Here is a 25,172-nt window from a genome sequence, read left to right as displayed (position 1 = left end):
ATCAACCTTAAAAAAAAGACAAATGACCAATTTGTCCTGCATACATTGATGATTGATTCAGACTAAGTATTTTGTGTTTTATACACAAAAACCTAATTGGATACATATTTTTAAAGTTTGAAAGTTAACATCGGGAACAGTCGAAAGAAATATGCACCAACCTATTATTTATTAGTTAAAATTGATATTTGTGGAAAGGAACTCCACGCCAGGCGAGTCGCGTGCAAATTTCACTGTGCGAACGCCCGCTCCTGATTGGTCGTTTGGAGTAGAGAGTTCTCTGTCCTGTCTGCATATGCAAATTTGGCACAGAGGCGACACGCCCACCCTCATTTGCAACTTCCGGTGCAGAGCTTCGTTTCCGCTTACTAATTCATTTGTACGTGATCACGCGAGGTTCACTTCCCAGTTGTTCCCGAATTCGTACCGGACGGACAGCGGCGACATTTGGAACTTTACTCATTAATTGTGAATATAAAGTGTTGGGATCTTCGTGTAAAAATGTTGCCAAAACGAGTGAAAGAAGATGAGTATGAGGAAGAAGATTGTGAATCGAAGGAGCTACAACGCCAATATGTGTTCCACAGAACAGGTTTGTTCACTTTATTTTTACTTTTATTTAACAATAGCTTTGCACAGATATTAAGTCACAAACGTGCAAATCGTCAGCAAGTCAAAAGTTGGTGTAGATAACTGAAACATTTTTCCAACTTGTGTGACAAGCACCAAACACGGAAGTAATCAAGCTTCGATTGGTTGGGAAAAACACGCGGGCCATTTGAAATTTAAGATGGCCGGCCACGTAAAAAAAAAATGGCCGCCCTGGGGGAAGGTAGTAGTTCTGGAAAAGAGCAAGTATTTGAATGCGTATGAATAACGGTGTGGGCGGGGCTGTGAACAGATACTCGGAGTTGTAAACATTGCACCGTGAAGAGTTTAAAAAGTGTCAAATGTACATATTATGAAAAGTGTCAAGTCGTGAACGTGATCGAGGCAGAATGCCGGATCTATTAAAGATGGAAAATGTATCAACGTACTGAGATTGCCGCTGAATGGCCACAAACAAAGCAGGACTCGACGTGGATGCAGAACTACACAAGTGTTTATCAAAGAGGCACTTAACTTAAAGGACGTCGGCTGAGCTTATAGCTTAATAATGAGCCTCGAACCTCACGGCGCCCGTAAGATGAAATCAAATCGAGCTGATGCTGATGTGTGCAACACACACTGGGGAGAAACATTTTTGCCTGTTTAGTTTTTGATACAAATTTCTCTAGTGGCTGAGTGTTTTGTAAATAATTAGTCTTGAGAGTGACTCGTGCAAGAAGTGAGGATCTTTGGTCAGGAAGTTAAAGTTGCGACAGAAGCTATTGAAAAAGTTTTCCGTTGTGATCTTTAGTAGTTTTGCATTCATTCCATCTTGATTATGAGCGGCCAGAAAAGTATTTCAATTGAGTTTATTCGACATTTCATACACGTTTATATTCCATATTGGATTTTGAACAGTTCAGGCGTGATCGTGTCAAGAGGATAAGCCAATAAATTCAATAAGTGACACAAGAACCAAAGTGTCATCATTTAGCTGCACTATCCCAGCAGAGAGCGATACTTGAGCAGTTACACGCAGGTGTGACGTCACGTTGACACACTTGCCATTCAAGTTGCTTTTTCTTGAGATTTTCTTAGAACAGCGCACACTCTCTTGCTCCCTCTCTCTCTAACGACTTACGTTACTTTGGGTGTCGGAAAAAGTCATAATAATGTAACAGCAAAAGTAGCAATCATTTCATACACTAATGAGAACAACATCCCTGTAGTTACATTACACGCTGTCTGTACAAAATAACATCAATAAACACGGTCACAAGTTGATGTGCAATGTTATGCTTATGCCACAGTGAGGCGCTAGCACACCGAATATGAGACTGGTGCCTACGTCATCACCACGCACACTTTTTTTTTTCCACTTCCGTGTTGAGAGAGATTTGATCGAAAGCAGCAGGAGCGTGCGTGGGCGCTGTGAGTTCGTCAGTAAAAATACTATGTTTGGCTCAAGAAACTTATTTTGTCCGTCATCCTTTCACACGAATCCAACGTGACGCTCAACTGCAGCAAAGCATTCTTAAACCTAATCATGAAAAAAATGCAATAAAATATGTATTGAGGAGGAAATGTTGTGTACGGTTTCACCCCATATACATTAAGTAAACGTTACGCACGCGATGAAGACAGACAAGCGCTTTACACCAATCAAGACTCTGAATGTTGTTTTACAGCTTTAATGAAGCAAAGGCTGAAAGAATAAAACATACAGCGGGAGATGAATATCATATTTATACAGACATAGCAATCAAATCAACAGTTTGACGTCACAAGTTTGCACTACATTAACCAAAACACACTTGAAACCGTTCTTCTGATTGGCACACAAAGTTCGATTTCTAAACATCAGCACAGGAAGTTGAAAAGCACTCCAAAATATTACAATGCAACTGGAGTGGCGGACTCAAACCCGAGCCGGCAAATTTCTTTTCCGTCACCTCAATAAAGGACAACTGGACACTGTACTGCAAGGTAGTTCATATTCGGCCAGTAGATGGCAGTAATACACATTTGACATGCTTATCAAAGACTTATGTCACTGTACAGCAAGTGCTTATTTTCATACAGTACACACACACATTTATATGCGTACAGTATAGACATGTATATTTGTAGTCAAAGATTCCCAAGGCGGCGCGAGTTTCTTCTTCAACTTCACTGACTGCTTTTGTTCTCAGCGGCGCATTTGTGCTCGTTCAGCCGATCTTGCCCACAGAATGTTTCATCGCACGCACAGCAAGTGAACGGCTTCTTGTCGTCGGCGTGTGTTCTCGCGTGTCTCGTCAGGTGTGCGTTCTCCGTGAATCCTTTGCCGCAAATCGAGCAGACAAAAGGTTTCTCGCCCGTGTGTGTCCTCGCGTGTCTCGTTAAGTGTCCGCTCTCGTTGAATCTTTTACCGCAGACTGAACAGGCGAAAGGTTTTTCTCCAGTGTGCGTCCTCGCGTGTTTTGTCAAATCGGCCCTCTGAGTGAATTTTTTATCACAAAGTGAGCATGCAAATGGCTTCTCTCCAGTGTGTTTTCTTGTGTGTATTTTTAACAGTCCGTTCTCACTGAATGATTTCCCACAAAACAAGCACGTAAAAGGCTTCTCACCGTCATGTCTTTTCATGTGGCTCGTTAAATTTCCATTTGTTGTGAATCTTTGACCACAAAGCGAGCAGGCGAAAGCTTTTTCTCCACTGTGGGTTCTTGTGTGCGCCTTTAAAGTTGTCTTTCTGTTGAAGGTTTTCCCACAAATGGAGCAAGCAAAAGGTTTTTCTCCAGTGTGTGTCCTTGTGTGTCTTGTTAAACACGCCTTTTCAGAGAACCTTTGACCACAAACTGAGCAGGCAAAAGGTTTTTCTCCAGTGTGTGTCCTTAAGTGTCTTGTTAAACGTGCCGTCTCAGAGAATCTCTGACCGCAAACTGAGCAAGTGCAAGGTTTCTCTCCACTGTGCGTTTTGGTGTGCTTTGTTAGACCTTCCTTCAGAGTGAATCTTTTACCACAAACAGAGCAAACAAAAAGCTTTTCTGTTGTGTGTGTTCTGGTGTGTTTTGTTAAATCTCCGTTGAGAGTGAATCTTTTACCACAAATGGAGCAGACAAAGGGTTTTTCTTCAGTGTGTGTTTTTGTGTGCCTTGCTAAAAGTGAATTCAGAGCAAAGCTTTTACCACAAAGTGAGCATGCAAAAGGTTTTTCTCCAGTGTGTGTTCCCGTGTGTATTCTTAGGTGTGTCTTTTCAGCAAATCTTTTACCGCAAAGTGAGCAGGGATAAGGTTTCTCCCCACTATGTCTTTTTGTATGCCTTGTTAAATGTGCTTTTCTGGAGAAACTTTGACCACAAACTGAGCAGAGGAATGGTTTTTCTCCAGTGTGTATTTTGATGTGTGTTGTCAAATGCGCTTTGAAAGAAAATCGCTTATCACAAATGGAGCAAGCAAAGGGTTTTTCTCCAGTGTGTGTCCTGAAGTGTCTTTTCAACCTGGACTCGTAGATAAAAGTTTTGTCACACTGAGAACATTTCACGCGTTTGTTGTCGGTGGGACTCGTGTCACCTTTAGCGTGTTCATCATCATCGTCGTCATCATCTTCATCTTCTTCTTCTTCTTCAGACGAGTGTGGCGTGATGTTGCCACTCTCCGACAGTTTACCGTTTGCTTGCAATCCTTCGCTCTCTTCTCCGTCACCGTCTTCAATCTTGACAATGATGCCAGTCAACGAAAACTTGGTGATTTCATCCTCCTGCTCCTCCTCTTTAACATGACGAGGCTCTGGCTCCTCCTCCTCCTCCTCCTCTTTGATGTGGATGGATTGTATCTCCTGCTGCTCGGGACGAACGTCTGCAAGACACAAGAAGACAAACACGATTTGCTCAGTCAAGTCTCATATTGTGATGTGGATGTTATTGTTTTTGCATGTTTTTGGAATTGTTTCTCATATTATCCCCAGAGTGGAAATGGGGCGTCCCACACTGTGTAAATTGTTGCCCATTAGGCATCCATTGCAGTCTGGCCATTTCCACATTTGCGGTTCCTTCTCAAGGTTTCTGAGTTTTTCTGTGCTCTCTTGTGGTTCGATCAAGAGATGTCGTTAACATTTGTCAACTTTGAGACTCTTTTGTGACTTGGCTTCAAATCGAATCAAATAAGCACTTTTTTCTTTTCAAATTAGCACTTCAAATGCAGAGTCCATAACAAATAAATTCATTCAAACGGGGTTCTAAATTAACAGCCAAACCACCAAACGCAGGTTCAAATTTATTTTGGCAGGCGTTGAGAACAAATCTTAGTGGCCAGTTTGGTGGGTGATGCATAAGCAATCGTGCCGGTCACATAGATTAAGAGCCGGGCATCTATCATCTACACAAATATATTAGTTTCTGACCAAAATTTGCATCGGCCTCAAAAAGGTCTGTTTCAGTCGGACGCTCATCACAACCGACCGTGTGCAGGATTTGTGACCTCAGGGAATGTTTTTTTGTTGTTGTGCCAAATGAATTAAGAACTATTAGTAGCTTTTTAAGAGATTGAAAAAAATCTATATTTTGACGCTGTGGCAAATATGAACTAAATTGAAGAATTCCCAAAGTCGCCTTCGGGTACAGTTTCAGGCGTGACAAGTCCAAGGCTGACTGACGGCTCAGTGGCCGTAGTTGGCATCCATCTTGTCGCCGTCGTGGTCTTTCACTGTCCGCCAGCCGTGTTTCAGTTTCTTTTTTTAAATTTGGCAAAACGTCAAGCCGAGTGTTGCCATTTTTTTCTACCGTTTCTTTGTTTTCATGCGTTCCAACTCTTGCTGTATTTCTTCCTCTTTCAAAATGGATACAAAGGCCCGCCCACAATCATGAAATCTTTGTTCTGGGTGTTCTCAGAGCATAAATGCTGTTGTCAGGCAATTGTTGATTTGAACGTTTTTGGCACCTGCGCTTTCTTTCGTCTCGCATGTGGGCTGACGGGTCGTTGGCCGGACTTTGAGGCAGCAGCAGAAAGTGACTCGAAGCCAGTGAAGAAGCGGTTGTGTTCTTCTGCGAGCAAGGGATCATCAGAGTGGGCAACAGCGGCCGGCGAGGTGCCCCTGTAGCTTGTCACATGGTGGATCCCACGCCGGGCTTTGTTGTCCTCCAAGTGGGACTCGATCTTCTTCTTCTTGTACTCCACCTTCGCTGCTCTGATTCCTCTCCTGAGATCAGATCTTTGCTGCGCTGTACTGAGCTCTGTCTCCCGTCTTGAAGCCGAGCCCTTCTAGCCCTCAGGAGTGACGTTGCCACAGAAGTCATCCAGTAGGTAGGTTGCTTTTTTTGGGATACGCTTGTTCACTGTGCTTGATGTAGGGTAGGACAACATCCTTGTGTTGCCGGAGGTCTGCGCGGTCGAAAATACTCCACTCTTGTGTTCTGGTAATGCAGATAGCGGCCTATCTTCGGTGGCGAGACAAATTGAACATTTGGTGTAAAGACACAGAAGGAGGTGAAGCCAAGCACGCCAAGTGCATGACTGGATCCAGCGATCAGAGCCGTTCACGGCGAAATAGCGCTAGCAGGAGAGTTGCCGGTCACGGCAAAATATACATTGCCAATTTACAATTTCTTCCAGGAGTTGTAAACGAGCCGTTTTGTTTCAAGTGAACGGTTATTTAAATGTGCACATTTAATGAAGTAGAAGACGCGATTGCTGACTTTGAAAAGACGCAAATTGTTTCCTACTGCCTGATAATTGTGTTTTGACGGTTATGATGATAATGCTATAATAACAGCAAAACAAAATGAAAACTTGGCGAAAAGACGCAGGCGGTTGCTAAATGAGAGTAAAAAAAAGAAAAAGAAAAAAATAACAAACCTGCTCCTTGGAGCGCAAGGGGGGGCATCTTGCAGACCGCGTCCAGCAGTTGACCTCGTCGCTGCTCCTCCTCCTCCTCGTTGGCTCCACAAACGTCCTCCTCGCACGGCGCTGGGCCTCGTGAAAACATTTTCACACGATGATCCCAACACGCGCTTGATCTTTGTGTTGCTCACGGAAGCGGCTCTTTGTTAGCGGCTAGCAAGCTAAGCTAAGTCAGAGCAGCTTCAACGTGCACCGTGACGAGTTTTCTTCCGGACAAGAAAATGTCGCGAATGATGTCAAAGTCCAGTAAAGTCCTGTTGGACATCCTGCGTCTCCTTGAGTCCGTAAGATAGAATAATTCGAGAAGAATTACGAACCGTCAAGCGTCTGCCACGTAGCGAAACAAAAAACAAACAAAAAAGATTGGGTAACAAGTACAGCAGCAGCGGAAGTTGGACCTCAACCCGGGCACGGGTATGTCCAACCTATGGGAATCATCTCTAGAATCTCCCACGCTAGTCGGTTGGCGTGTATTTCCTTTAACCCAAAAATATTAACGACTGAATAAGAATCGAGGGCGCACACGTCACCTTCAAGTGTTTCCGATGGCTCGTTTCAACGGCCATTATGTGCCGAATCATCCCCGCGCGCGGCGGCGTAATGCGCTACTCCGTGTCACGTGACAAGGACACTTTCGTGTGACGTCAAACGTGGGACGCCGGTGCTTTATCACCAAATTATTTATTGATAAAATGAATACAGTAAAAGGAGAATATTTGGTCTGCACATTTATACAATAAATCTAGAACATAATAGCGAATTAAAAAAAACAAAATCATAAAGGCGAAAGAAGCTGTACATTGATTGACCAGGAAAATCTCATTCTGGAACCATGTCTCAAAAAAAAAAGGGGGATTTGTCTTCAAGATACTTTTATTATTCAGGATGACAAATTAAACATACAGTATGGGGTGAAAAATTCATCTGCTAATTGCAAAAATAATGCCTCTCATTCACAGAAACATATTTGGGAAACACGCAAGCACCAAAAAAGACACAAACAACTTTCATCTGATTGTGAAGGGAAACAAAACAAAAACCCAGATTTGGCATTTTTTGCTTCTTTTGTTTTTACACGCCCATCAGAAAAATAGAAAAAAATAAACCTCTTAAACTCTCATTTATGTGTGCTTTCAGAAACATAATAGCGCTATTTATGTTCAGCCCGTTTAGCATTTAGACGGCTGCTGCGAATTCAAACTAATATGCAGCCATTGATTCCACACAATAATGAAAATATCTCCAATGTTATAATGACGCCTAAAATGTGCAGTTGCTGCTCATCCACAAAAATCTGCTTGATTGATGTTGTGACCGCAAGATTTACTGTTAAAAGTGCACGTGACGATTTGAGCAATCGAGGAATGTCACGAAGTCCGGCGAATGTTCCCTCCATCACTTTCAAGTGGCTTCCCCAAAATGTTACAAGTTGCTTACTGGCACAGTTCCACAGTCACACTCAGTCTGTCCTGCGCTTTCAAAAGCCTTCATCAGCTGTTTGTGATTCACTGAACCCCACCCCACCCCGAGCCGCCCCTTCAACCGTTCAGCAGACGTTGACCGCTTCAGTTTACTGTCAATTGTGAACGGACCACTTCTAGGTCGGTTTCCTGGAAAATCAATCAATAATAATTAGCATCACATATGTCGCCGGCCCAGAAAGCAACTGCCCGCTGTGATCAACATCCAGTCCAGCCCGGGCCCTCGTATCCAAACGTCTGCGGGGAAACATGACACAACGTCAAGGTCCTTCCGTCAATGATGAAGTTATTCACTCTTTATTGGCTGAATACAATGTTCAACATAAAGATAAAAACAAATCGCACAGTTAACGATAATAACAAAATAAAAAAGAAGGAAATCTTCTGCTGGAAAAACTCGTACTGAAAGTTCACAACGGGAAACTTCTTGAACATCCTGACTGAGGTTTCTATCCACGGACTTAGATAAGATTTCCTTACATAAATATGAAAGTCCGTGTTTCTATCCCACAAGATTAATTCCTTCCAAACACAATCACGAAACAAAAGGAAATCTGAATGCGAAATGAAAAAAGTTCCAGCTGTCAAACTTTTATGATCTACCAATTGCAGTAAAATGGTCGCTCACAGTTTGACCGCTTTTGAATTTAGCGTTACTTGGAATGATCTCGAGATTTATCTGTGACTGCTCTTCTCACCGCCACATTTGCATCTCTTAGCATCAACCATGCTAGCATCTTTTTGCAAACACGCCGCAACCGAACTAAAGTTGAATCTTTTTCCAGATTGGTTTTTTGGTGGTTTGTCAGTGTGCGTAACTTTGTGTGTTGTTAGTCTCGGCTGCGCAGAGAAGCCTTTGCCACAAACTGAGCAGGCAAATGGTTTATCTTCACCGTGAGTTCTTTCGTGTCTTGCTAAATGCGTCTTTTCAGAGAATCTTTGACCACAAGCAGAGCAAGGAAAAGGTTTTTCTCCCGTGTGTATTCTTGTGTGCGTTGTTAACGCTTGCTTCCTGGAAAATCTTTGACCACAAACTGAGCAGGCAAAAGGTTTCTCTCCAGTGTGTACCCTTGCGTGCGTTGCCAAGTTTATTTTTATAGAGAATATTTTGCCACAAACTGAGCAGGCAAAAGGTTTCTCTTCCGTGTGTGTCCTTGTGTGTGACGATAAGTACGCTTTTGTGGAGAATCTTTTACAACAAACTGAGCAGGCAAAACGTTTCTCGCCAGTGTGCGTTCTTGTGTGTCTTGTTAAATTTGACATTGTGGCAAATCGTTTACCGCAATCTGAGCAGGCAAAATGTTTCTCCCCGGTGTGGTTTCTCATGTGTACGTTCAAACTCCCTTTACGACTAAATGTTTTCCCACAAAGAGAACATGTGCAACGTTTGTCGTCAGTGCGTGACGTCCTTTCACTTTTCGAGTGTTTATCATCATCATCATCATCATCATCATCATCATCAGAGTGTGACGTTATGCTGTCATTATCTGATAGTGGAGCTATGAGGCCATCCGCTTGTGCTCCTTCGTCCCCTTCAGCTGTCATATGTTGACTTGAGCAGCTGCTTGGACGTTCTGCCCTTCCGCTGTCGTCACTTGCAGCTTTGTCCTCATCAGCGTCACTCTTCAAGGGGGCGAAGGTCAGTGGAACCTCAGCAACATCGTCCTCTTGTTCCTTTTTAATCTGGGGAGGCTCGTCTTCATTTTCCTCTTTAATGTGAAGGACTGTTTTTTCTTCTCCCTCTTTAAGGTGAGGACATTTTGGCTCGTGACAAAGATATTTTTCAATCAAGTCTGCAGGACACAAAAAGACCAACACACATGATTTGGTCACATTACATCTCTGGTATGGCAGATCAATTTATTTCCTCAATGAAATGAAACAAACTGATTAAGCCCCCTCCTCCCCTACAAAAAACAGTTTTTACACACAAAAAAATGCACTGTACATCGAAATGCAGATCAGTAACGCGAAACTGATGTTGGTAGTGTGTCTACACAAACACCAAATAACGTGTGTTTGTTCATTTATCGAAGCCGGTGTCGTACAATGGCAGGAATAAAAATCTGGCTCTCTTCCACTAGCAGAGTGCACAACACAGCCGGTGAAATAAGATGTTACTGAGTGAAAGTTGCCGTGCATTGAAAGCGGCATGAGAGCATTTCAGTCATGTTGAAAAAAGATGGAGAATGAAATAGGCGTGCATGTCATTTGCTTCTTGATTCGCGACAACTTTCTCTCTAAACAGGAAAGTACACGGAAAAGTCAAACGTGTCCACGCTCTCAACGAACCAGTCGAAGCCAGTTGTTACTTCCAACACGCCACTCAACGCCTTCTAAATAGAAAGTAGTCGATCAACAAGTTGAGAGCAAGACGCGAACTTACCCGATCTGCGTAAGACGACACGAGGCTGCTTGCAAAGCGCGTCCAGCAGTTGCCGTTGTCGCTCGCTCTCTTCTTTTGCGCGACGAAATTCCTCCCAGTGCTTTGGGGAAATTGGGGTCGTTCTTGCGCACATTTTCACAGGACGATCACGACGCTTTTTTACACACGCGGACTTACCGTGTAGTTGCGGCTAGCGTGCAAAGCTAAGCTAAGCTAAAAGCGCTTGATGACTTTAATGTGCGCCGAGGCGAGTTCAACGGAATACGAAGATTGAACAAATTGTGTTTTGGTCCAGTCAAGTACAAGTATAGACGTCATGTGTTCAGACTCCAGTACATTTAGAACAAGTCTTTAGAGAATTGTTTATAAAGCCAAGCGACATGTACACGGAAGTAGATCTGACGTAGTACGGCATTCCCACTTGGACAAACTAAGCCGACGCGCTCTCTTATCCATCCCTTTATTTATTTTAGTGATTCATTATTCAAACCTATATAAACCATACAGGTCAATTAAATCAAACAGAACAATCTTTGAAGATGAACCCTGGGATGCAACATAAAGAAGAAAGTGGTTGGTTGCCATAGTGCGCTGGTGGCTTTCCACCGTTCGGCGGTGCAGTCCTGCTTTTGGCCAGGAGACGGCACTATAACTGAAGCTTCAAGAACTGAACCCATTTTCAATAAGCGCAACTGCACACCTTAAAGCTTGCATCGTTTAAACGACTTTCAGCCTTAAGTGAGAAAAAACGACAGGTGCACTTTGTGCCATTTTTAAATGTCCTAATGGAGTTTATAGGCAAAAAAAAAACACACACACACATTGCAAAGCTCCAACAAGACGGAAGTGTACGCTTGACAGAAACAATTATTTTTACTTTTTAAATAAAGAAACGTTTCCACATTGTGTTGGCTTGATATATTATTGCAGCATCGCTGGGTGTGATGTGGCCAGAACAACACTATTTCATACACAAACTAACTCAAAAGTGCTACATGATTTAAAGTGCATTTGAGCGTTTACAAACAACAAACTAAAGACATTAAAAAAAAACAAAGTACAGAAATAAAAGCTTACGAAAAACATTAAAATAAGACGCAGTGCAATAAAAATGCTTGAAAATATCTCAATAATGGGCAAAGCAGTTTTTAATCTGTGTTCAAAAGCGTTCACACTCGGGGCTGACATTCCTTCTGTTCGAAGCTTCTTGCATTTATGTGCAATGCAGCATAACAACTAAATGCTGCTTCACTGTGTTTGCTTTAGGTTTGTGGGTTAGGTTTTCACCCTCTCCACCGGAGTTCCACTGATGACCCAGTGATCAGGACAATGGCTGTTGATGACAGCAGAGGCGATTCAGTTCTCGGTGAACACAATAGGGCTCAGCACTCAGCCTTGAGGGGTCCCACTCCCAACTGCCATTCGGCCTGACCTTCTGATGCCAACTCTTGCCTTTTCTGGACTCTTGTCTATGCTCTAGTTTACAGCAAATTTGCTCAGTCACATTCCACATTTCATTGACTGCTGCTGCTCTAGCCAGCACATTTGTGTCTCTTTACATCAATCTTATTAAAGAATCTTTTACTACACACACTGCAGCTGAATGGTTTCTCTCCAGTGTGTTGTCTTGTGTGACTCACTAAACGACCGTTTCTGGAGAATCTTTTCCCACAAACTAAGCATGGAAAAGGTTTGTCTCCCGTGTGTATTTTTGTGTGACTCACTAACTGTCCTTTCAAAGAGAATCTTTTCCCACAAACTGAGCAGACAAAGGGTTTCTCTCCACTGTGTATTCTTGAGTGTGTTGTTAAAATGTGCTTTCCTGAGAATCTTTTCCCACAAACTGAGCATGGAAAAGGTTTATCTCCAGCGTGTGTTTTTTCATGCACTCTTAAACTTGTCTTTAAAAAGAATATTTTACCACAAACTGAACAGGCCAAGGATTTCTCTCCAGTGTGTTTTCTTGTGTGGATTGTTAAACTTTCCGTTTGAGAGAAGGTTTCACCACAAATTGAGCAAGCAAAGGGTTTCTCTCCTGTGTGTATTCGCGTATGCCTCGTTAAATGTCCTTTAATAGAGAATTTTTTAGGACAAACTGAGCAGGCAAATAGTTTCTCTCCAGTGTGCGCTTTTGTGTGTGTTGCTAAACTTTGCTTTCGAAGGAAGCTTTTACCACAAACTGAGCAGGCATACGGTTTCTCCCCAGTATGTATTTTTGAGTGTGTTCTTATTTGTCCCTTCTGAGTGAATCTTTGCCCGCAAATTGAGCAGGCAAAAGGCTTCGCCCCAGCGTGAGTTCTCAAGTGTAATTTCAAATTCCACCTTGAACTCAATGTTTTCCCACACTGGGAGCATTTTGTGCTTTCGTTGTCAGTTTGACAAGTCGCATCACTTTGGGAGTGTTCGTCATCATCGTCAGTGTCAGGAGAGTGTGACGTTATGTCATCATTATCTGACAGTGGCGCTAAGAGGCCGTCTGCATATGCTCCTCCGTCACCCTCTGTTGAGCTGCTGCTTGGAGGCTCCGCCTCTCTGCACTCCTCGCTTGCAACATTGTCTTCATCGTCTTCACTCTTCAAAGGGACAAATCTCAATGGCCACTTGGTGATGTCCTCCTCTTCCTCCTTAATGTAAATAGTATCTGGCCCCTCCTCTTCCTCCTCCTTAATGTGTAGGAGCACTTCCTCTTCTTCCTTCTTGACGTTATGGGATTCCTCCTTGATGAGGGGAGACGCCAGCTCCTGCGGATCAGGATCCAGATCTTTGCCGATTTCTGCTGGACACAAGAAGACATCACTTGAGCAACATTTTATTACTTTTGGGCAATTATCAGTCATCATACTTGGTATATATCTGTTAAGGACTCCTGACTGGAAGATGACGAGTCCATTTATAACAAACAATCGTTTCATAAATTCTGGCTTCAATGTTTGGTATTGTAATTATTGACCATACTTGTAACGATGAGACTGTATTGACTCAGAACGGATGGATTAGTATTTTGAGCCGCAGCAGTGCCCCCTGCTGTCAACTGATACCGACATCAAAGTGCCCATGAGCTCGCCTTGCAAACGTCCCATGACCAAACCCAGAAAACAGTTGAGCCATGACGTTCACAAGACGAGCCCGTGGGCACTTTGATGACAATTTCAGTCCACAGCAGGTGGCAGCGCTGCATCAAATGTCAACTTCCTTCATTGGATCAAAACGGGTGGATTAGTCTGCTCAATTCTTACTCCACTAATTAGTATTCAGTGATTTCCGTCCCAAAATACAGACCATCTGAAACATTTGGCAGCCCTGTAATATTCGATTAACCAGGCAGTCACTTATTATTATTATTATTATCACACAATTTAAATAAAATGCAAACTATCAGCCAATCAGATCGGTGAAATGTCAGAATTGAATGAATAAGCTTCAACTTTTACTGTTGAAAAATGCGGCTTGGGTGAAGAAATTAAAACGAGGATGTGATGAACGTAGGACAGATTGTGTTCACACATGAATGAATAACTTTTTTTGTAACAGCAGTAATGTTAGATCTGAACATGCTCAACACTTTTTCCCTTCCTTTATTATTCATCACTTATTTTATGACTATTATAAACAAAACAAAACGCCTCTCTGTGCACTTTAAAAAATATCTATTTTCTAATATGCATAACAGACAAATATGTATAATTACTACGCATACATAGTAAATAACACATCCAATATTTATTTGGTTTATAATAATTTAAATTAGTCTTTACAATAATAAACATGGTAATTTCCTTTTTAAATTGTTGCCATGGTTTTAAGTACTTTGTGAATGGCCATACAAAAGCTCACTTTGGCTAAGTTAGGAAACACGAAGAAATCGAATGAACTCGTAAAAAAAAAAAAAAATTGCACACATACAAACATGGTCTCCCGGGCGGGGAAGCGAACCCACGCCAACCTGCATCGTAGGCGATGACTTCATTCACAACGATGACTGATGACGTGTGATGTCATACAATAATGCGGACTGAAATAGTAAGCAAGTGCGCGTAAAAAAAAAAATAAAGTAAGCAAGTACGCGTAAGAAAGCAAGTGCCCAGACCTGCTCTGCGGAACACATCTCGAGGCTGCTTGCGAAGCGCGTCGAACAGTTGACCTCGTCGCCCCTTCTCCTCTTTCTTTTCACAAACTTCCTCGTCGTACTCTTCTTCTTTTTCTCTTTTTGTACACATTTTCAAACTATAATCACAACAATTGTCACTCGCATTTGATCTCTGCCTAGCGGTGTGTTGCTAACAAAGACATCTCTCTCTCTTTGAGTTAGCGGCTAGCAAGCTAGGCTATGCTAGGCTGAGAAGCTTCTTCAACGTGCGCCGAGAAGATTTTTTTAAAACCGGACACGAAGATTCAACATATGATTCCTTAGTCCAATAAAATCGCGTTGGACTTGCTGTGTTGACGCTTAGGTCCGTTCAGTACTCATTTGGAAAGCTTTATTTCGTGTAGCTAAGCAACACGTATGCGGAAGTACATTTTAGGCAAAGAAGGACGGCAACTCTACTTGGACAAACTACATATGTCGCGTATTAGGAGCAGTGGCATGCATCATAAACCTTGTTCCCATTCGAAATTCAAATTGTTCACCTTATTAAAGTCAACTTGAGAGCAATTCTCAACATTCCAATTTTTTTATCACTTTGAAAAATACCTTTATTTAGAGTCTTCTTCTTCTTTTCCTTTGGGCTTTTTCCTTCAGGGGTCGCCACAGCCAATCAGTTGCCTCCATCTAACCCTGTCCTCTGCATCCTCTGCATCCTCTGCTCTCACACCAACTGCCTTCATGTCTTCTTTACTTAACTTGGCTTGACTTTGACATTGGTGATTATTCTGATGAAGAGTAACGCACAGCCAAGTCTCATTCGGAGTCAAAGAGAAATAATTAAAAAAATATATATATATTTAAGACGAGTTCTAAAAATGGACAGAAGGGGGCTTGCCCAACATTTTGTGGGAGGTGATTCCAAAGAGAGGTTACCTGTAATGTTTCTTGTTTGCTTTCACGTCAATAATCAAACAGACAACACCACTGTTAATTAATAGCGGCTAATTATTTCAGTTAAATTAATTTGAATTCAAATAAAATATAATAATAATAATAAATAGTTTTTTTATTAATTTTAATTTAAAACAGTAATTATAAATATTAATAATAATTATATCAAACAATATATTATCAAAATATTGTAAGAAAAATACAAAGAAATACAAACATGGTAGACCAAAAAAACAGGCATACATATGAGAAACAAAATCAGACAAAAACATGCAATATTATATGCTACAAAAATACAAAAATATTCACTGAAAATACACACAGTAGAAAAAATGAATTGTAAAAAAAAAAAAAAAAGATCTCACAAAAACTCCTAAATTGCTTCAACCATTGATTGAATAACATTTTCTTCGTCAGCAGAAAACTTCCTGCTTTTTTTATTCCGCGAGCGCCAGGGGTCGTTTGGGTCGTGTCAATTTCTTCGCCGGCCCAAAAGTAAACAAAAAGAAAAGGAATTGTGGGATATATCGGTGCTAACCGGTGACGTAAACGACACTGTTAACTTGGACGGTGCGGTTAACAAACAACGTGACTAACCATGTTTTGAACAATGCATATTTAACGGGCGGTTAGTTAACGTCGGGTTAAGAATTTAACCGGTGGTTAGAGGTTAAACAGTGGTTCAAATAACCGAGAATTGAATTCAGCTTGATTGGTCAAATTTAACCTTCTTTTTTTTTTTGGTCAATAGTGTCCTGAAGGATTTTGCTCAGACGCAATGTAGAATTCATATGAAGTGGTTGATTTCGTGACTCATAACACTTATATGTAATTTTTCCACATTGAAATGCATGCAAGTTGTAAAAAAAACAAAAACTAAAGAATAAAAGAAGAAGAAGACGTGCACTTAAATGTGTTACGCACCAGGGCACCGTTCTGACCCGATGCCCTCTTTTAAATGCGCTCCGAGGCTCATCATCGCCCGCCATGTTTCCTTGTGTTCCGCAAACGCAATCAAGGCAGCGTGCGCGCCTCAATTAGCGTGCGCGTAATCGCATGAAGGTGAAGCAGACGACGCGGTGGATCTCATCTTCAGATTGCAGGCCGCCCGTCGCTCACGTCCTCAATCATGTCCGCATTTAGCTTGAGAGGTCGTTAAGGTGCCTGACGGATGGCACGGAGACTTCCTGTCGGCTCCGGGCGGGTCAACGGCGTGCAGCAGAACAATATTCACGACGCTCAAATGTGGCGTTCTTCTGTTTGTCCAATTCGGAGGTTTAGAGCAAAAGTATTGGAGCACGTGACCGCTGCTCAGCTTTTGCCTTTTACATTCGATCAGGGCTCAGCAACCTTTCCTGTCAAATAAATAACAAAAAAATCACTTTGAACATTGTGATGAAGGAAACACTTTTGTGTTCGCAGTCTATTGCAAAGAGTTAACAAAAAAATAGGCAGCATTTAATATGTAGATATTCATAATCATTTTCTTCTACTTTTCATCTTCAGTTTTGGGGATTTTTAGACTTTCCTGCCTTTCTGTCAAATTTCTGACATTTTCAGCTATTTTATAGACATATAGTAATTTTCTGTCTTTCTTTTTTTATAATACATTTTCTGACTTTTTGGGCATTTTTTTAAAATATTTTCTGCCTTTTTGTCTTCCTTTTTGACATTTATGGTCACTTTTTGGAATTTTTTTGGGGTATTTTTTCTTTACTTTTCATCTACCTTTCGTTTCTTTTTGAAGACCGGAGCGCGGTCGATTTCAACCACAATTAACGGACCTCAATTGGGTGTTTTCTTTTTTAGTCATGTAGTTTGACCACATGTGTTAAACACATTCAATTAAATAAATAGGCCACACCTTGAGTCATAATGATGAATGACCTCCCCCCCCCCTCCACACGCGCACACACACACACAAATAAAGCTGAAGACGAGATCACTGTTTAACAGCCGCGTTGTTGATCATTCTTGAGAGGTTCAGTCGACACGAGGAAGCGAAAGACGTGGATGACAATCATTTTCTGACCACAAGCTCAATAACAACAAGACAGTAAGTAGAAGAAATGACTTTTTTGTTGTTGTGTTTGTTTTCATTTTTCATTTTTAAAATGTTATAAAAGTGACCACTGGATCCTAAACTTGAGTGAAGCTCATTTTGATCAAATATTTAAAAGTAATGTTATCATAATGGCATTCATGATATTTTTGTTGATTGATTTTTTTTTAAAGTACCAAAAAGAAAGCTTGCATTTTTGTAACCACAAAAAATCTTTGCAAAGGCTCAATTTCGTGACATTGTGTACCTAATCAAGTGGCCTTGTTGTCATTTCTGTCATCTCTGGAGTAGGAAAAAAATCGCAATAAAAATAATTACAAATATTTATCAGACTCAGCTTTTCAAGTCATTTGATTTGTAAACGCTGCATGTCGCACTCGACGACACTCTCATGACCCCTCAAGTCATTTTGCCCCCCCCCCCCCCCCAAATAGATATTTTTTGAATTATAAACACGTTTTCTCGACTACAGTGGACCTGCGCATACTTTCGGTATGACACCCGTGGCTTCACTTTCATTTTTTTATTTTTTTGTGGATTCTTATGGGTTGACAACACCATGTTTTAATTTAAAATGCATATTGGAGGTTTATTAGCGATTTTTGAAGAATTCTTTGGGTAAAGAAAAAAAATCGTTCCCGCAGATGGCCGCGGCTTTTGGAAGCGTCTCCAACGGGACGGCAGGTGGCGCCAGGACGAACGGCGCCACCGTCCTCTTCTCCCTCAAGAACGAAGTAGGCGGTCTTGTCAAGGCTCTCAGGACTTTCCAGGTAAAGCAGCCCGACGAGACATGAGAAATCGTTAGCTTTAGCGTTTGGCGTGGGCCCGCAGGAAAAACACGTCAACCTGGTTCACATCGAGTCCCGCAAGTCCAAGCGCAGGAATTCCGATTTTGAGATCTTCGTGGACTGCGACAGCGATCATCATCAGCTCAGAGAGTTGACGCAGCTTTTGGCGCAGCACGCCAACGTGGTCGAGATTATGTCACAAAGCCACGCCCACTCCGCCGCCGACGACCACATTGCAGAGGGTACGTCCCGACAGGTCATGTGACTTTGCTGTTTTGAACTTGAGTTGACTTTTGCAGCTTTTCAAACTTTTCTTTTGTTCTCGTACTGAGGTTGAAATCCAGGTCCAGAAAGCCAAAACCCCGCCACAGTTTGCCTTTCGCTCCTGATGCTAGCAAGCTAGCTCCCTAGGGGGTCAACGAACACCATGGGAGCTCGCTAGCTAGCTCGCACCCGGGGCCGAAGCCAAACTGTGGCAGAGTTTTGGCTTTCTGGACCTGATGATTTGCTTCTTCATGCTTTTTTTTGGTCAGGATTTTGTACATTTTGTAAAAACATTTCAGCATCTCAGCAGCACTCTGGCACCATCAGCGTGACACATCCTGTCAAATTTCCGGCCTTCAAAATAAAAGCAAACAGTGGAGAAACTTTTCCACTCAAGTCGCTCGAGTCGCACTCAATAAACAAACACACCACCGCGGGGCCAAATCCATTGTGCTTATGATACTGTTGAGCTTTTATTTTGAAGGCCCGACTTGACGGCATATGTTGCTCGAGTGTTGCTGAGCAGAAGGGGAGGCTTGTTATTGCCTTGAGTTGTTCATAAAAGTTCACTTTGCCAGGAAATAAAAGTAGAAAATGTCTCCTCATATAAGTATAAGAACGAGTGATGCAAAATGTTCCTTTATCCACTTGATAAGTCATTTATTTCCATTTTCTTTCACAATGTCCTTTTTTCAACCTGCCGTAAAAAAAAAAGTCGAGCCTCTCGGTTGATTGCGATCTCTCAAAGGCCATCAAGCGGTTTATTGTCATTCCCAGCTGAAGTTTACTCAAAAACGAAACATAAGAAAAACATCATCCAAATCTTAACGCGAACGCATAACTGGAAATCCCATAGAATGGCTAACAAAGAGCATCGGCATCGCAAATTAGGGACTTTTTAGAGTCTCCAGCGAACCTGACACAGGTTTTAGGTCCACTCGTGTTCCGCATGAGCCTTGGGGGAGGTTCGTCCATCACCTAAAGTGTTTTTGGCCGTCTGCCGCGTGCTGGCTGAAACTAATGACTTAAGACGCTTACTTACGCTTTCAGACGAGCGGGATGTTCCCTCATTGCCTAAGAGCACCAGTTGGACTCAACCTCTTTAATAATGATGTCGAGGATTTTGTAAACATTAAAGATGATTTAGAAACGCCTCAATGACCCTTTTTTGTAAACACCAACGGCAATTTAAAAAAATTGCACAGCCTTGTATGTGTTTTGTAAAAATGAACACAAATTAGTCTTCAACGAGTTGAGCGGGTGTTTTTGAAGAACATCAAAGAGGTTTCGTCAGAAAAAACTTTTCTTTCAACATCAATGGCAATTTGGAGTCTTTGAGCCGAGCCGTGTACCTGTTTTGTAAACATCAAAGACAAACGAGTCTTCGTGTTTGAGGAAAAACTCCAAAGAGGATTTAGAATAAGAAAAAAACTTGTTGTGAACATTAAAAGGCAATTTGGAATTTTCAACTAAAGCATCTTTTGTTTTCTTACTCAAGCATCTCAGACAAATTCGTCTTCACCAAATTGAGGCGATCGAAGCGCATACGTGTTGTAAACATCAAAGACACTTGGGGTTGTTTACAAAAGAACGTTTGTTTCAGACCAGCGGTCCGTCCCGTGGTTCCCCAGGAAGATTTCTGATCTGGACCTTTGCAAGCAGGTTCTGATGTACGGCTCCGACTTGGACGCCGACCATCCGGTTGGTCTCGGCAAAAAACACAAAAAACGTCACCTTGTCAAAACAGCAAATCAAAGAGATGTGGTGTCTTTGTAGGGATTTAAAGACAGCGTTTACCGCAAACGAAGGAACTACTTTGTTGATTTGGCTCGGAGCTACAAACAGTAAGTTGGAATATTTGGGGTTGGGGGGGGCGACCGGTGTTCCTAATCATTTGGGCCTACTAAACCGCAGCGGTGACCCGATCCCCCGTGTGGACTACACGGCGGAGGAGGTCCAAACCTGGGCTCGGGTCTTCCGGGAACTCAACAAACTTTACCCCAGCCACGCCTGCAAGGAGTTCCTCAACAACCTCCCCCTGCTGGCCCAACACTGCAACTACGAGGAGGACAACATCCCCCAGCTGGAGGACGTCTCGCGTTTCCTCAAAGGCACCAATTACTCGTTATTTACAAACCAGATCAAACACTGTTGGTCTTTGATGTTTTAGTCTTTGATTCAAACATCAAAGACAATTTGGTATCTAACCTGGCAGCTACCGAACACGCGTGTTTTTGAGAACATCAGTGACACATTTTGTTGACATCAAAGACCCACTAACTGATTTGTGTGTGGTAGAGCGCTCAGGTTTCAGCATTCGTCCAGTGTCGGGCTATTTGTCCCCCCGAGACTTCCTGGCAGGTTGTGACTTTCTCGTGTCTTTTTTTTTTTTTTTTTTTTTACCTCTTTGGTGCCTTCAACCCACATTGATTCCAAATGTTCTTGGCAGGTTTGGCCTTCCGAGTGTTCCACTGCACTCAGTATGTCCGACACAGCTCAGACCCCTTCTACACACCTGAACCGTAAGTCAACACAGTCTGTCTATGATGTCAACATTTAATGGTCTTTGATATTTTCAAAAATGTGTACATTGAAGTCTTAAACACTAACAAATGGGGTCTGTGAAACTAAAAAAAAAATTGATGTCCACAAAAACCGTGCACATTAGACAAGTTAAGTATCTTAAAATAATCTTGGATGTTTGCAAAATCCTGTACGTTACGCTAGTTTGACTCTAAATCGTCTTTGATGTTTACAAATAAAAAGTTAAGACAAGTTGGAGACTAAATTATCTCTGCTGTGTACAAAAACTTTTACATTATGTTCATTGGTGACTCTAAATTGTCTTTGACGGTTAACTTGTTGCAAAATTAAATTATCCTTGAGGTTCGCTGTTGGTTCCGTCGTGGTTTTTGTCACTAGTTCTTGTGTCCGATGTTGTGGTTTTGTGGCTGACGTTGGCGACGCGCAGGGACACGTGCCACGAGCTGCTGGGCCACGTCCCCCTGCTGGCCGAGCCGAGCTTCGCGCAGTTCTCGCAGGAGATGGGCCTGGCGTCGCTGGGGGCCGACGATGACGCCGTGCGCAAACTGGCCACGGTAAGTGCACGCAAACGCGCAAACGCTCCGAGGCAGAGACGGTTGTCGGAAGTCTTTGACGCGGCCTTGCAGTGTTACTTCTTCACGGTGGAGTTCGGACTGTGCAAGCAGGATGGAAAACTTCGCGCCTACGGGGCCGGCCTGCTCTCGTCTGCCGGCGAGCTCAAGGTAACGCTCACCGGCCCTTTTCAAAGCGTCCTTTCACCTTCATATTTTCATCTACATTTTTTTTTATGAAATTGTATTTTGGGGAAAAAATATCTTCATGTTGTTTAATTTGATTGTTAACTCATTCACTGCCATTGACGGCTATAGACGTCAAAAATTCATTGGAACTATTTCTATTAGGTTCACATTTTTTTCCACTTTTGAAAACAAGAGTATGAAAACCTAGAAAAAATATATATTGTAAATTTAGAACAGATATAAAATTTGTGATTAATTGTGAGTTAACAAGTGAAGTCATGCGATTAATTACAATTAAAAATTGTAATCGCCTGATGCCCCTAATTTTTAATAATTTTTTTTTTTTTTTTATATATATATATATATATATATATATTTTGCCCTGCGATTGGCTGGCAACCAGTTGAGGGTGTAGCCCGCCTACTGCCCGAAGCCAGCTGGGATAGGCTCCAGCGACCCTTGTGAGGACAAGCAGTTAAGAAAATGGATGGATGGATTTTTTTTAGTAATATTTTTATTTTATTTTATTATTATTAACTTTTCTTTAAAAAATATTTTTTATTTTTTTAATAATCTTAAAAAAAAAAAAGTAATTTTTAATTTTAATAATCTTTTCTTTTTAAATTAAAAAAAACTTTTAATAATATTTTCTTTAAAAAAAAAAAGATTATTAAAAATTAGGGGCATCAGGCGATTATATATTTTTTAAACTTAATAAATCGCATGACTTCACTAGTTAACTCACGATTAATCACCAATTGTATATCTGCTCGAAATGAGCCTGAACTTGGCTGCACATGATCACTCTCCATGTGTGTGTGTGGGGAATATTCAATTTGGCGATGTTGCTGCCCCTTAGCGGCCAAATCCAAAAGTGCGCGTACAGAATGTGATTTTGGTGGGTTGAGATAATTCTGTATTTTTTGCCTCTGTTTTGAAAAATGTGTGTGTGCTTGTTTTATGGTAAGCACGCCCTCTCGGGTAAGGCTGACGTGCGCCCGTTCGATCCTCATGTGACGTGTGTCGAGGATTGCGTCATCACCGACTTCCAGAACGCTTACTTCGTGGCCGAAACCTTCGATGACGCCAAAATCAAGATGAGGTCAGGCCAAAAAGAAACATCAAAACACACACAACGCTGCTCTCCTGTCATTCCTTGCAAGAAACAAAACAACAACAAAAAGCTTGTTAAATTGCAAATGTTTCCTCAAAAAAGAGTTTACGTCTTTTTTTCTTGTAATGTTGACTTTAATGAAAAAAATGTTGCTTCATCCTTGTCTCAAAATAGTACAAGTTAGTCCCTCAAGATGACGTTTTTCTTATTTTTTTCCCCCTTATAGCAAATAATAATAATAATAATAATAATGCATTGGATTTATGTAGTGCTTTTTGGGACACTCAAAGACGCTTCACTGTGGCTGCATTATTCGTGTGCTCACAAAGCAAAGAGAGTTTCCTTTAAAAAAAATACTGGTTTATTGTGACTTTTTCTAAGAATACACTTATTGAAAACAATTATGTACGACTTTAATGTCGTTAAATTAAGATGTTTTTAGTCTTATATGATTATGATATTTGTACATGTTATTCTTGTAAGGATAAGACTTTCTTACTAAAAGAATACAAAACTATTGTTGTAGTTTTACAACGTTTTCGGGGGGGGGGGGGGGGGGACATTCTGAATTTGTCTTCAAAAACAGTTGAGTAACACAACTTCTTGAAAAAAAAAATGTCATCCTGAAATAATAATCTCGCACAAGTCAGATTTCTTTCGACATTTTTTCGTAGGATGACAATTTTCCATTAAGAATACAACTTTTATGACTTTTATATCTATAGCAAGAAAAGAAAGACTTCTGTCATGCATTTCCTTGAAAAAATGACCACACACGAGTTTTTTTCCTCAACAAACTATTCTTGAAAGAACTTGAATTGTTTCCCCCACATCAGATTTTTGAAGACTTTTTGTGCGCATTTGCACCTGTGCGTGCTTGCAGGGAGTTTGCCAAGTGCATCCGCCGTCCGTTCTCAGTGCGCTACAACGCGTACACGCAGAGCGTGGACGTGCTGAAGGACAGCGGCAGCATCCGAACCCTCGTCCAAGATCTGCGCCACGAGCTGGACGTGGTGGACGACGCTCTCAACAGACTCACCAGGCACAGCGCCTCCGTGTGATCGCTGATGCTATGCTAACATTGGGCTATGTGATGATGTCATTTCTAGTTTGTTCTCCGAGTGTAATTGTTGTCATGTATAAACATAAAATGAATCTGAAATAAACGCCCAAATATTCAAATGCCATGTTACCAAATTGTTTGTCGGACAACGAGGCGCTCTAATGGATGGAGCCGGATCAGTTCAGTTCAGCACTTACGACGCAATTGTTGTTCCTCGCTTACTGAACGCTCGTGTTGTTATTGTCACTCATGTCAGGAAATGAAAATACTCCCACCGCAAACGATGAATTACGTCTTAGAACGGGTCAATTTGTCTTTTAAAAAAAAGTACATGATTTTAAGACAGTACTTCTGAAATAGGGAGGTGGCTTACTGTAAAGCGTGATTGCACATCCACTACAGTAGGTGGCAGTGGCGCTTTCATTTCCAGAACGTGCGCAAGCAGGTGTCCGTGCTGAAAAAATGCAACTTTCTCTGAAGCAGAGGTGTGTCTCGCCCTCTCTGTGTTATTCTCCCAGGAGTCTAAAATTGTTCTCAGGTTATTATTATTATTTTTTAAATCCCTTAATATTATCCACACTCAGAGCCATCATTATTATTTTTTCTTTCAAAGACCCAAAAGGCTTCCTGCTCACCTTTGATGTGAGCGGCCAAATCCAGAGAAATTCCTTTCTGCTCTCCTGAGGGGCGGCGGCGATCCGCGGCGGCGGCGATCCGCGGCGCCTGGTACCGACCTGAACACTCCCCAACGGAACAATCACAGTCCGGGTCAACGGCAAAACTGTTGGCCCGGGAGCACACACAATACGTGCACCTTTACCACCTTTGAAAGTGGACATAGGAAGTAAAATAGACTTTTAAATGTGTTTATCCAAATAGTTGTGTGTCTGTTAACCCATCAAGTGTTAAACTAAATAACCAAGTCCGTCTTAGTTGTCTATTTCTGATTATATGACTATATTATATTATATTATACTATGATTATATGTGAGTTAGCCCTTCTGCCTCCACTGTGACGTCACAATTAGGCTGATTTACATAATAATTTATATTAAAAACGCACAATTTAGGCCTACACAAAAAAGACCAAATCAATGTATTTTTTTTATAAATCCAAAACATTGATCTGTCCCTGTACGCAAAAGTAAAAGCGACCAGTTATACGGTGATGCATTCTGGGAGTTGCAGTACCAGTGACGTTAGATTCGTTTTAATTGAGCGCCCTTTA

General features: G+C 41.7%; 4 protein-coding genes across 6 annotated transcripts; 1 reads left to right on the top strand and 3 right to left on the bottom strand.

Moving 5' to 3' along the window:
• The first annotated feature begins 385 nt into the window (after positions 1-385).
• On the top strand, positions 386-23,992 carry LOC147176545 (tryptophan 5-hydroxylase 1-like). Of its 3 annotated transcripts, XM_086071197.1 has the most exons (13): positions 14,260-14,351; positions 17,351-17,425; positions 18,076-18,201; positions 18,263-18,461; positions 20,087-20,184; positions 20,260-20,327; positions 20,398-20,594; positions 20,782-20,844; positions 20,933-21,005; positions 21,455-21,581; positions 21,654-21,749; positions 22,736-22,869; positions 23,765-23,992. In XM_086071197.1, the coding sequence occupies exons 3-13, from the start codon at positions 18,076-18,078 to the stop codon at positions 23,940-23,942; spliced, it is 1,359 nt and encodes a 452-aa protein (XP_085927323.1). In that variant the 5' UTR covers positions 14,260-14,351; positions 17,351-17,425; the 3' UTR covers positions 23,943-23,992. The 3 variants fall into 3 exon arrangements, with proteins under 3 accessions (XP_085927321.1, XP_085927323.1, XP_085927322.1); XM_086071195.1 differs by lacking the exons at positions 14,260-14,351; positions 17,351-17,425 and adding an exon at positions 386-592; XM_086071196.1 differs by lacking the exon at positions 14,260-14,351 and having other exon boundaries at positions 17,305-17,425.
• Positions 2,264-7,033, bottom strand: LOC147176548 (uncharacterized). Its single transcript, XM_086071174.1, has 2 exons — positions 6,420-7,033; positions 2,264-4,424 (listed from the first exon to the last, which is right to left on the bottom strand). The coding sequence occupies exons 1-2, from the start codon at positions 6,547-6,549 to the stop codon at positions 2,758-2,760; spliced, it is 1,797 nt and encodes a 598-aa protein (XP_085927300.1). The 5' UTR covers positions 6,550-7,033; the 3' UTR covers positions 2,264-2,757.
• On the bottom strand, positions 8,065-10,718 carry LOC147176547 (uncharacterized). The gene is made up of 2 exons (XM_086071205.1): positions 10,332-10,718; positions 8,065-9,738 (listed from the first exon to the last, which is right to left on the bottom strand). Exons 1-2 carry the CDS (start codon positions 10,462-10,464, stop codon positions 8,621-8,623), a joined length of 1,251 nt encoding a protein of 416 aa, XP_085927331.1. The 5' UTR covers positions 10,465-10,718; the 3' UTR covers positions 8,065-8,620.
• LOC147176546 (uncharacterized) lies at positions 10,884-14,846 on the bottom strand. The gene is made up of 2 exons (XM_086071201.1): positions 14,419-14,846; positions 10,884-13,107 (listed from the first exon to the last, which is right to left on the bottom strand). Exons 1-2 carry the CDS (start codon positions 14,546-14,548, stop codon positions 11,864-11,866), a joined length of 1,374 nt encoding a protein of 457 aa, XP_085927327.1. The 5' UTR covers positions 14,549-14,846; the 3' UTR covers positions 10,884-11,863.
• Positions 23,993-25,172: the final 1,180 nt, after the last annotated feature.

This window comes from Leptonotus elevatus, chromosome 3 (assembly GCF_054856555.1).
Source record: "Leptonotus elevatus isolate MCC_2025b chromosome 3, RoL_Lele_1.0, whole genome shotgun sequence".
In the NCBI taxonomy this organism is placed as follows: Eukaryota; Metazoa; Chordata; class Actinopteri; order Syngnathiformes; family Syngnathidae; genus Leptonotus; species Leptonotus elevatus.
Note: the sequence above shows the minus strand (reverse complement) of the source record. Positions and strands in the feature narration are given on the sequence as shown.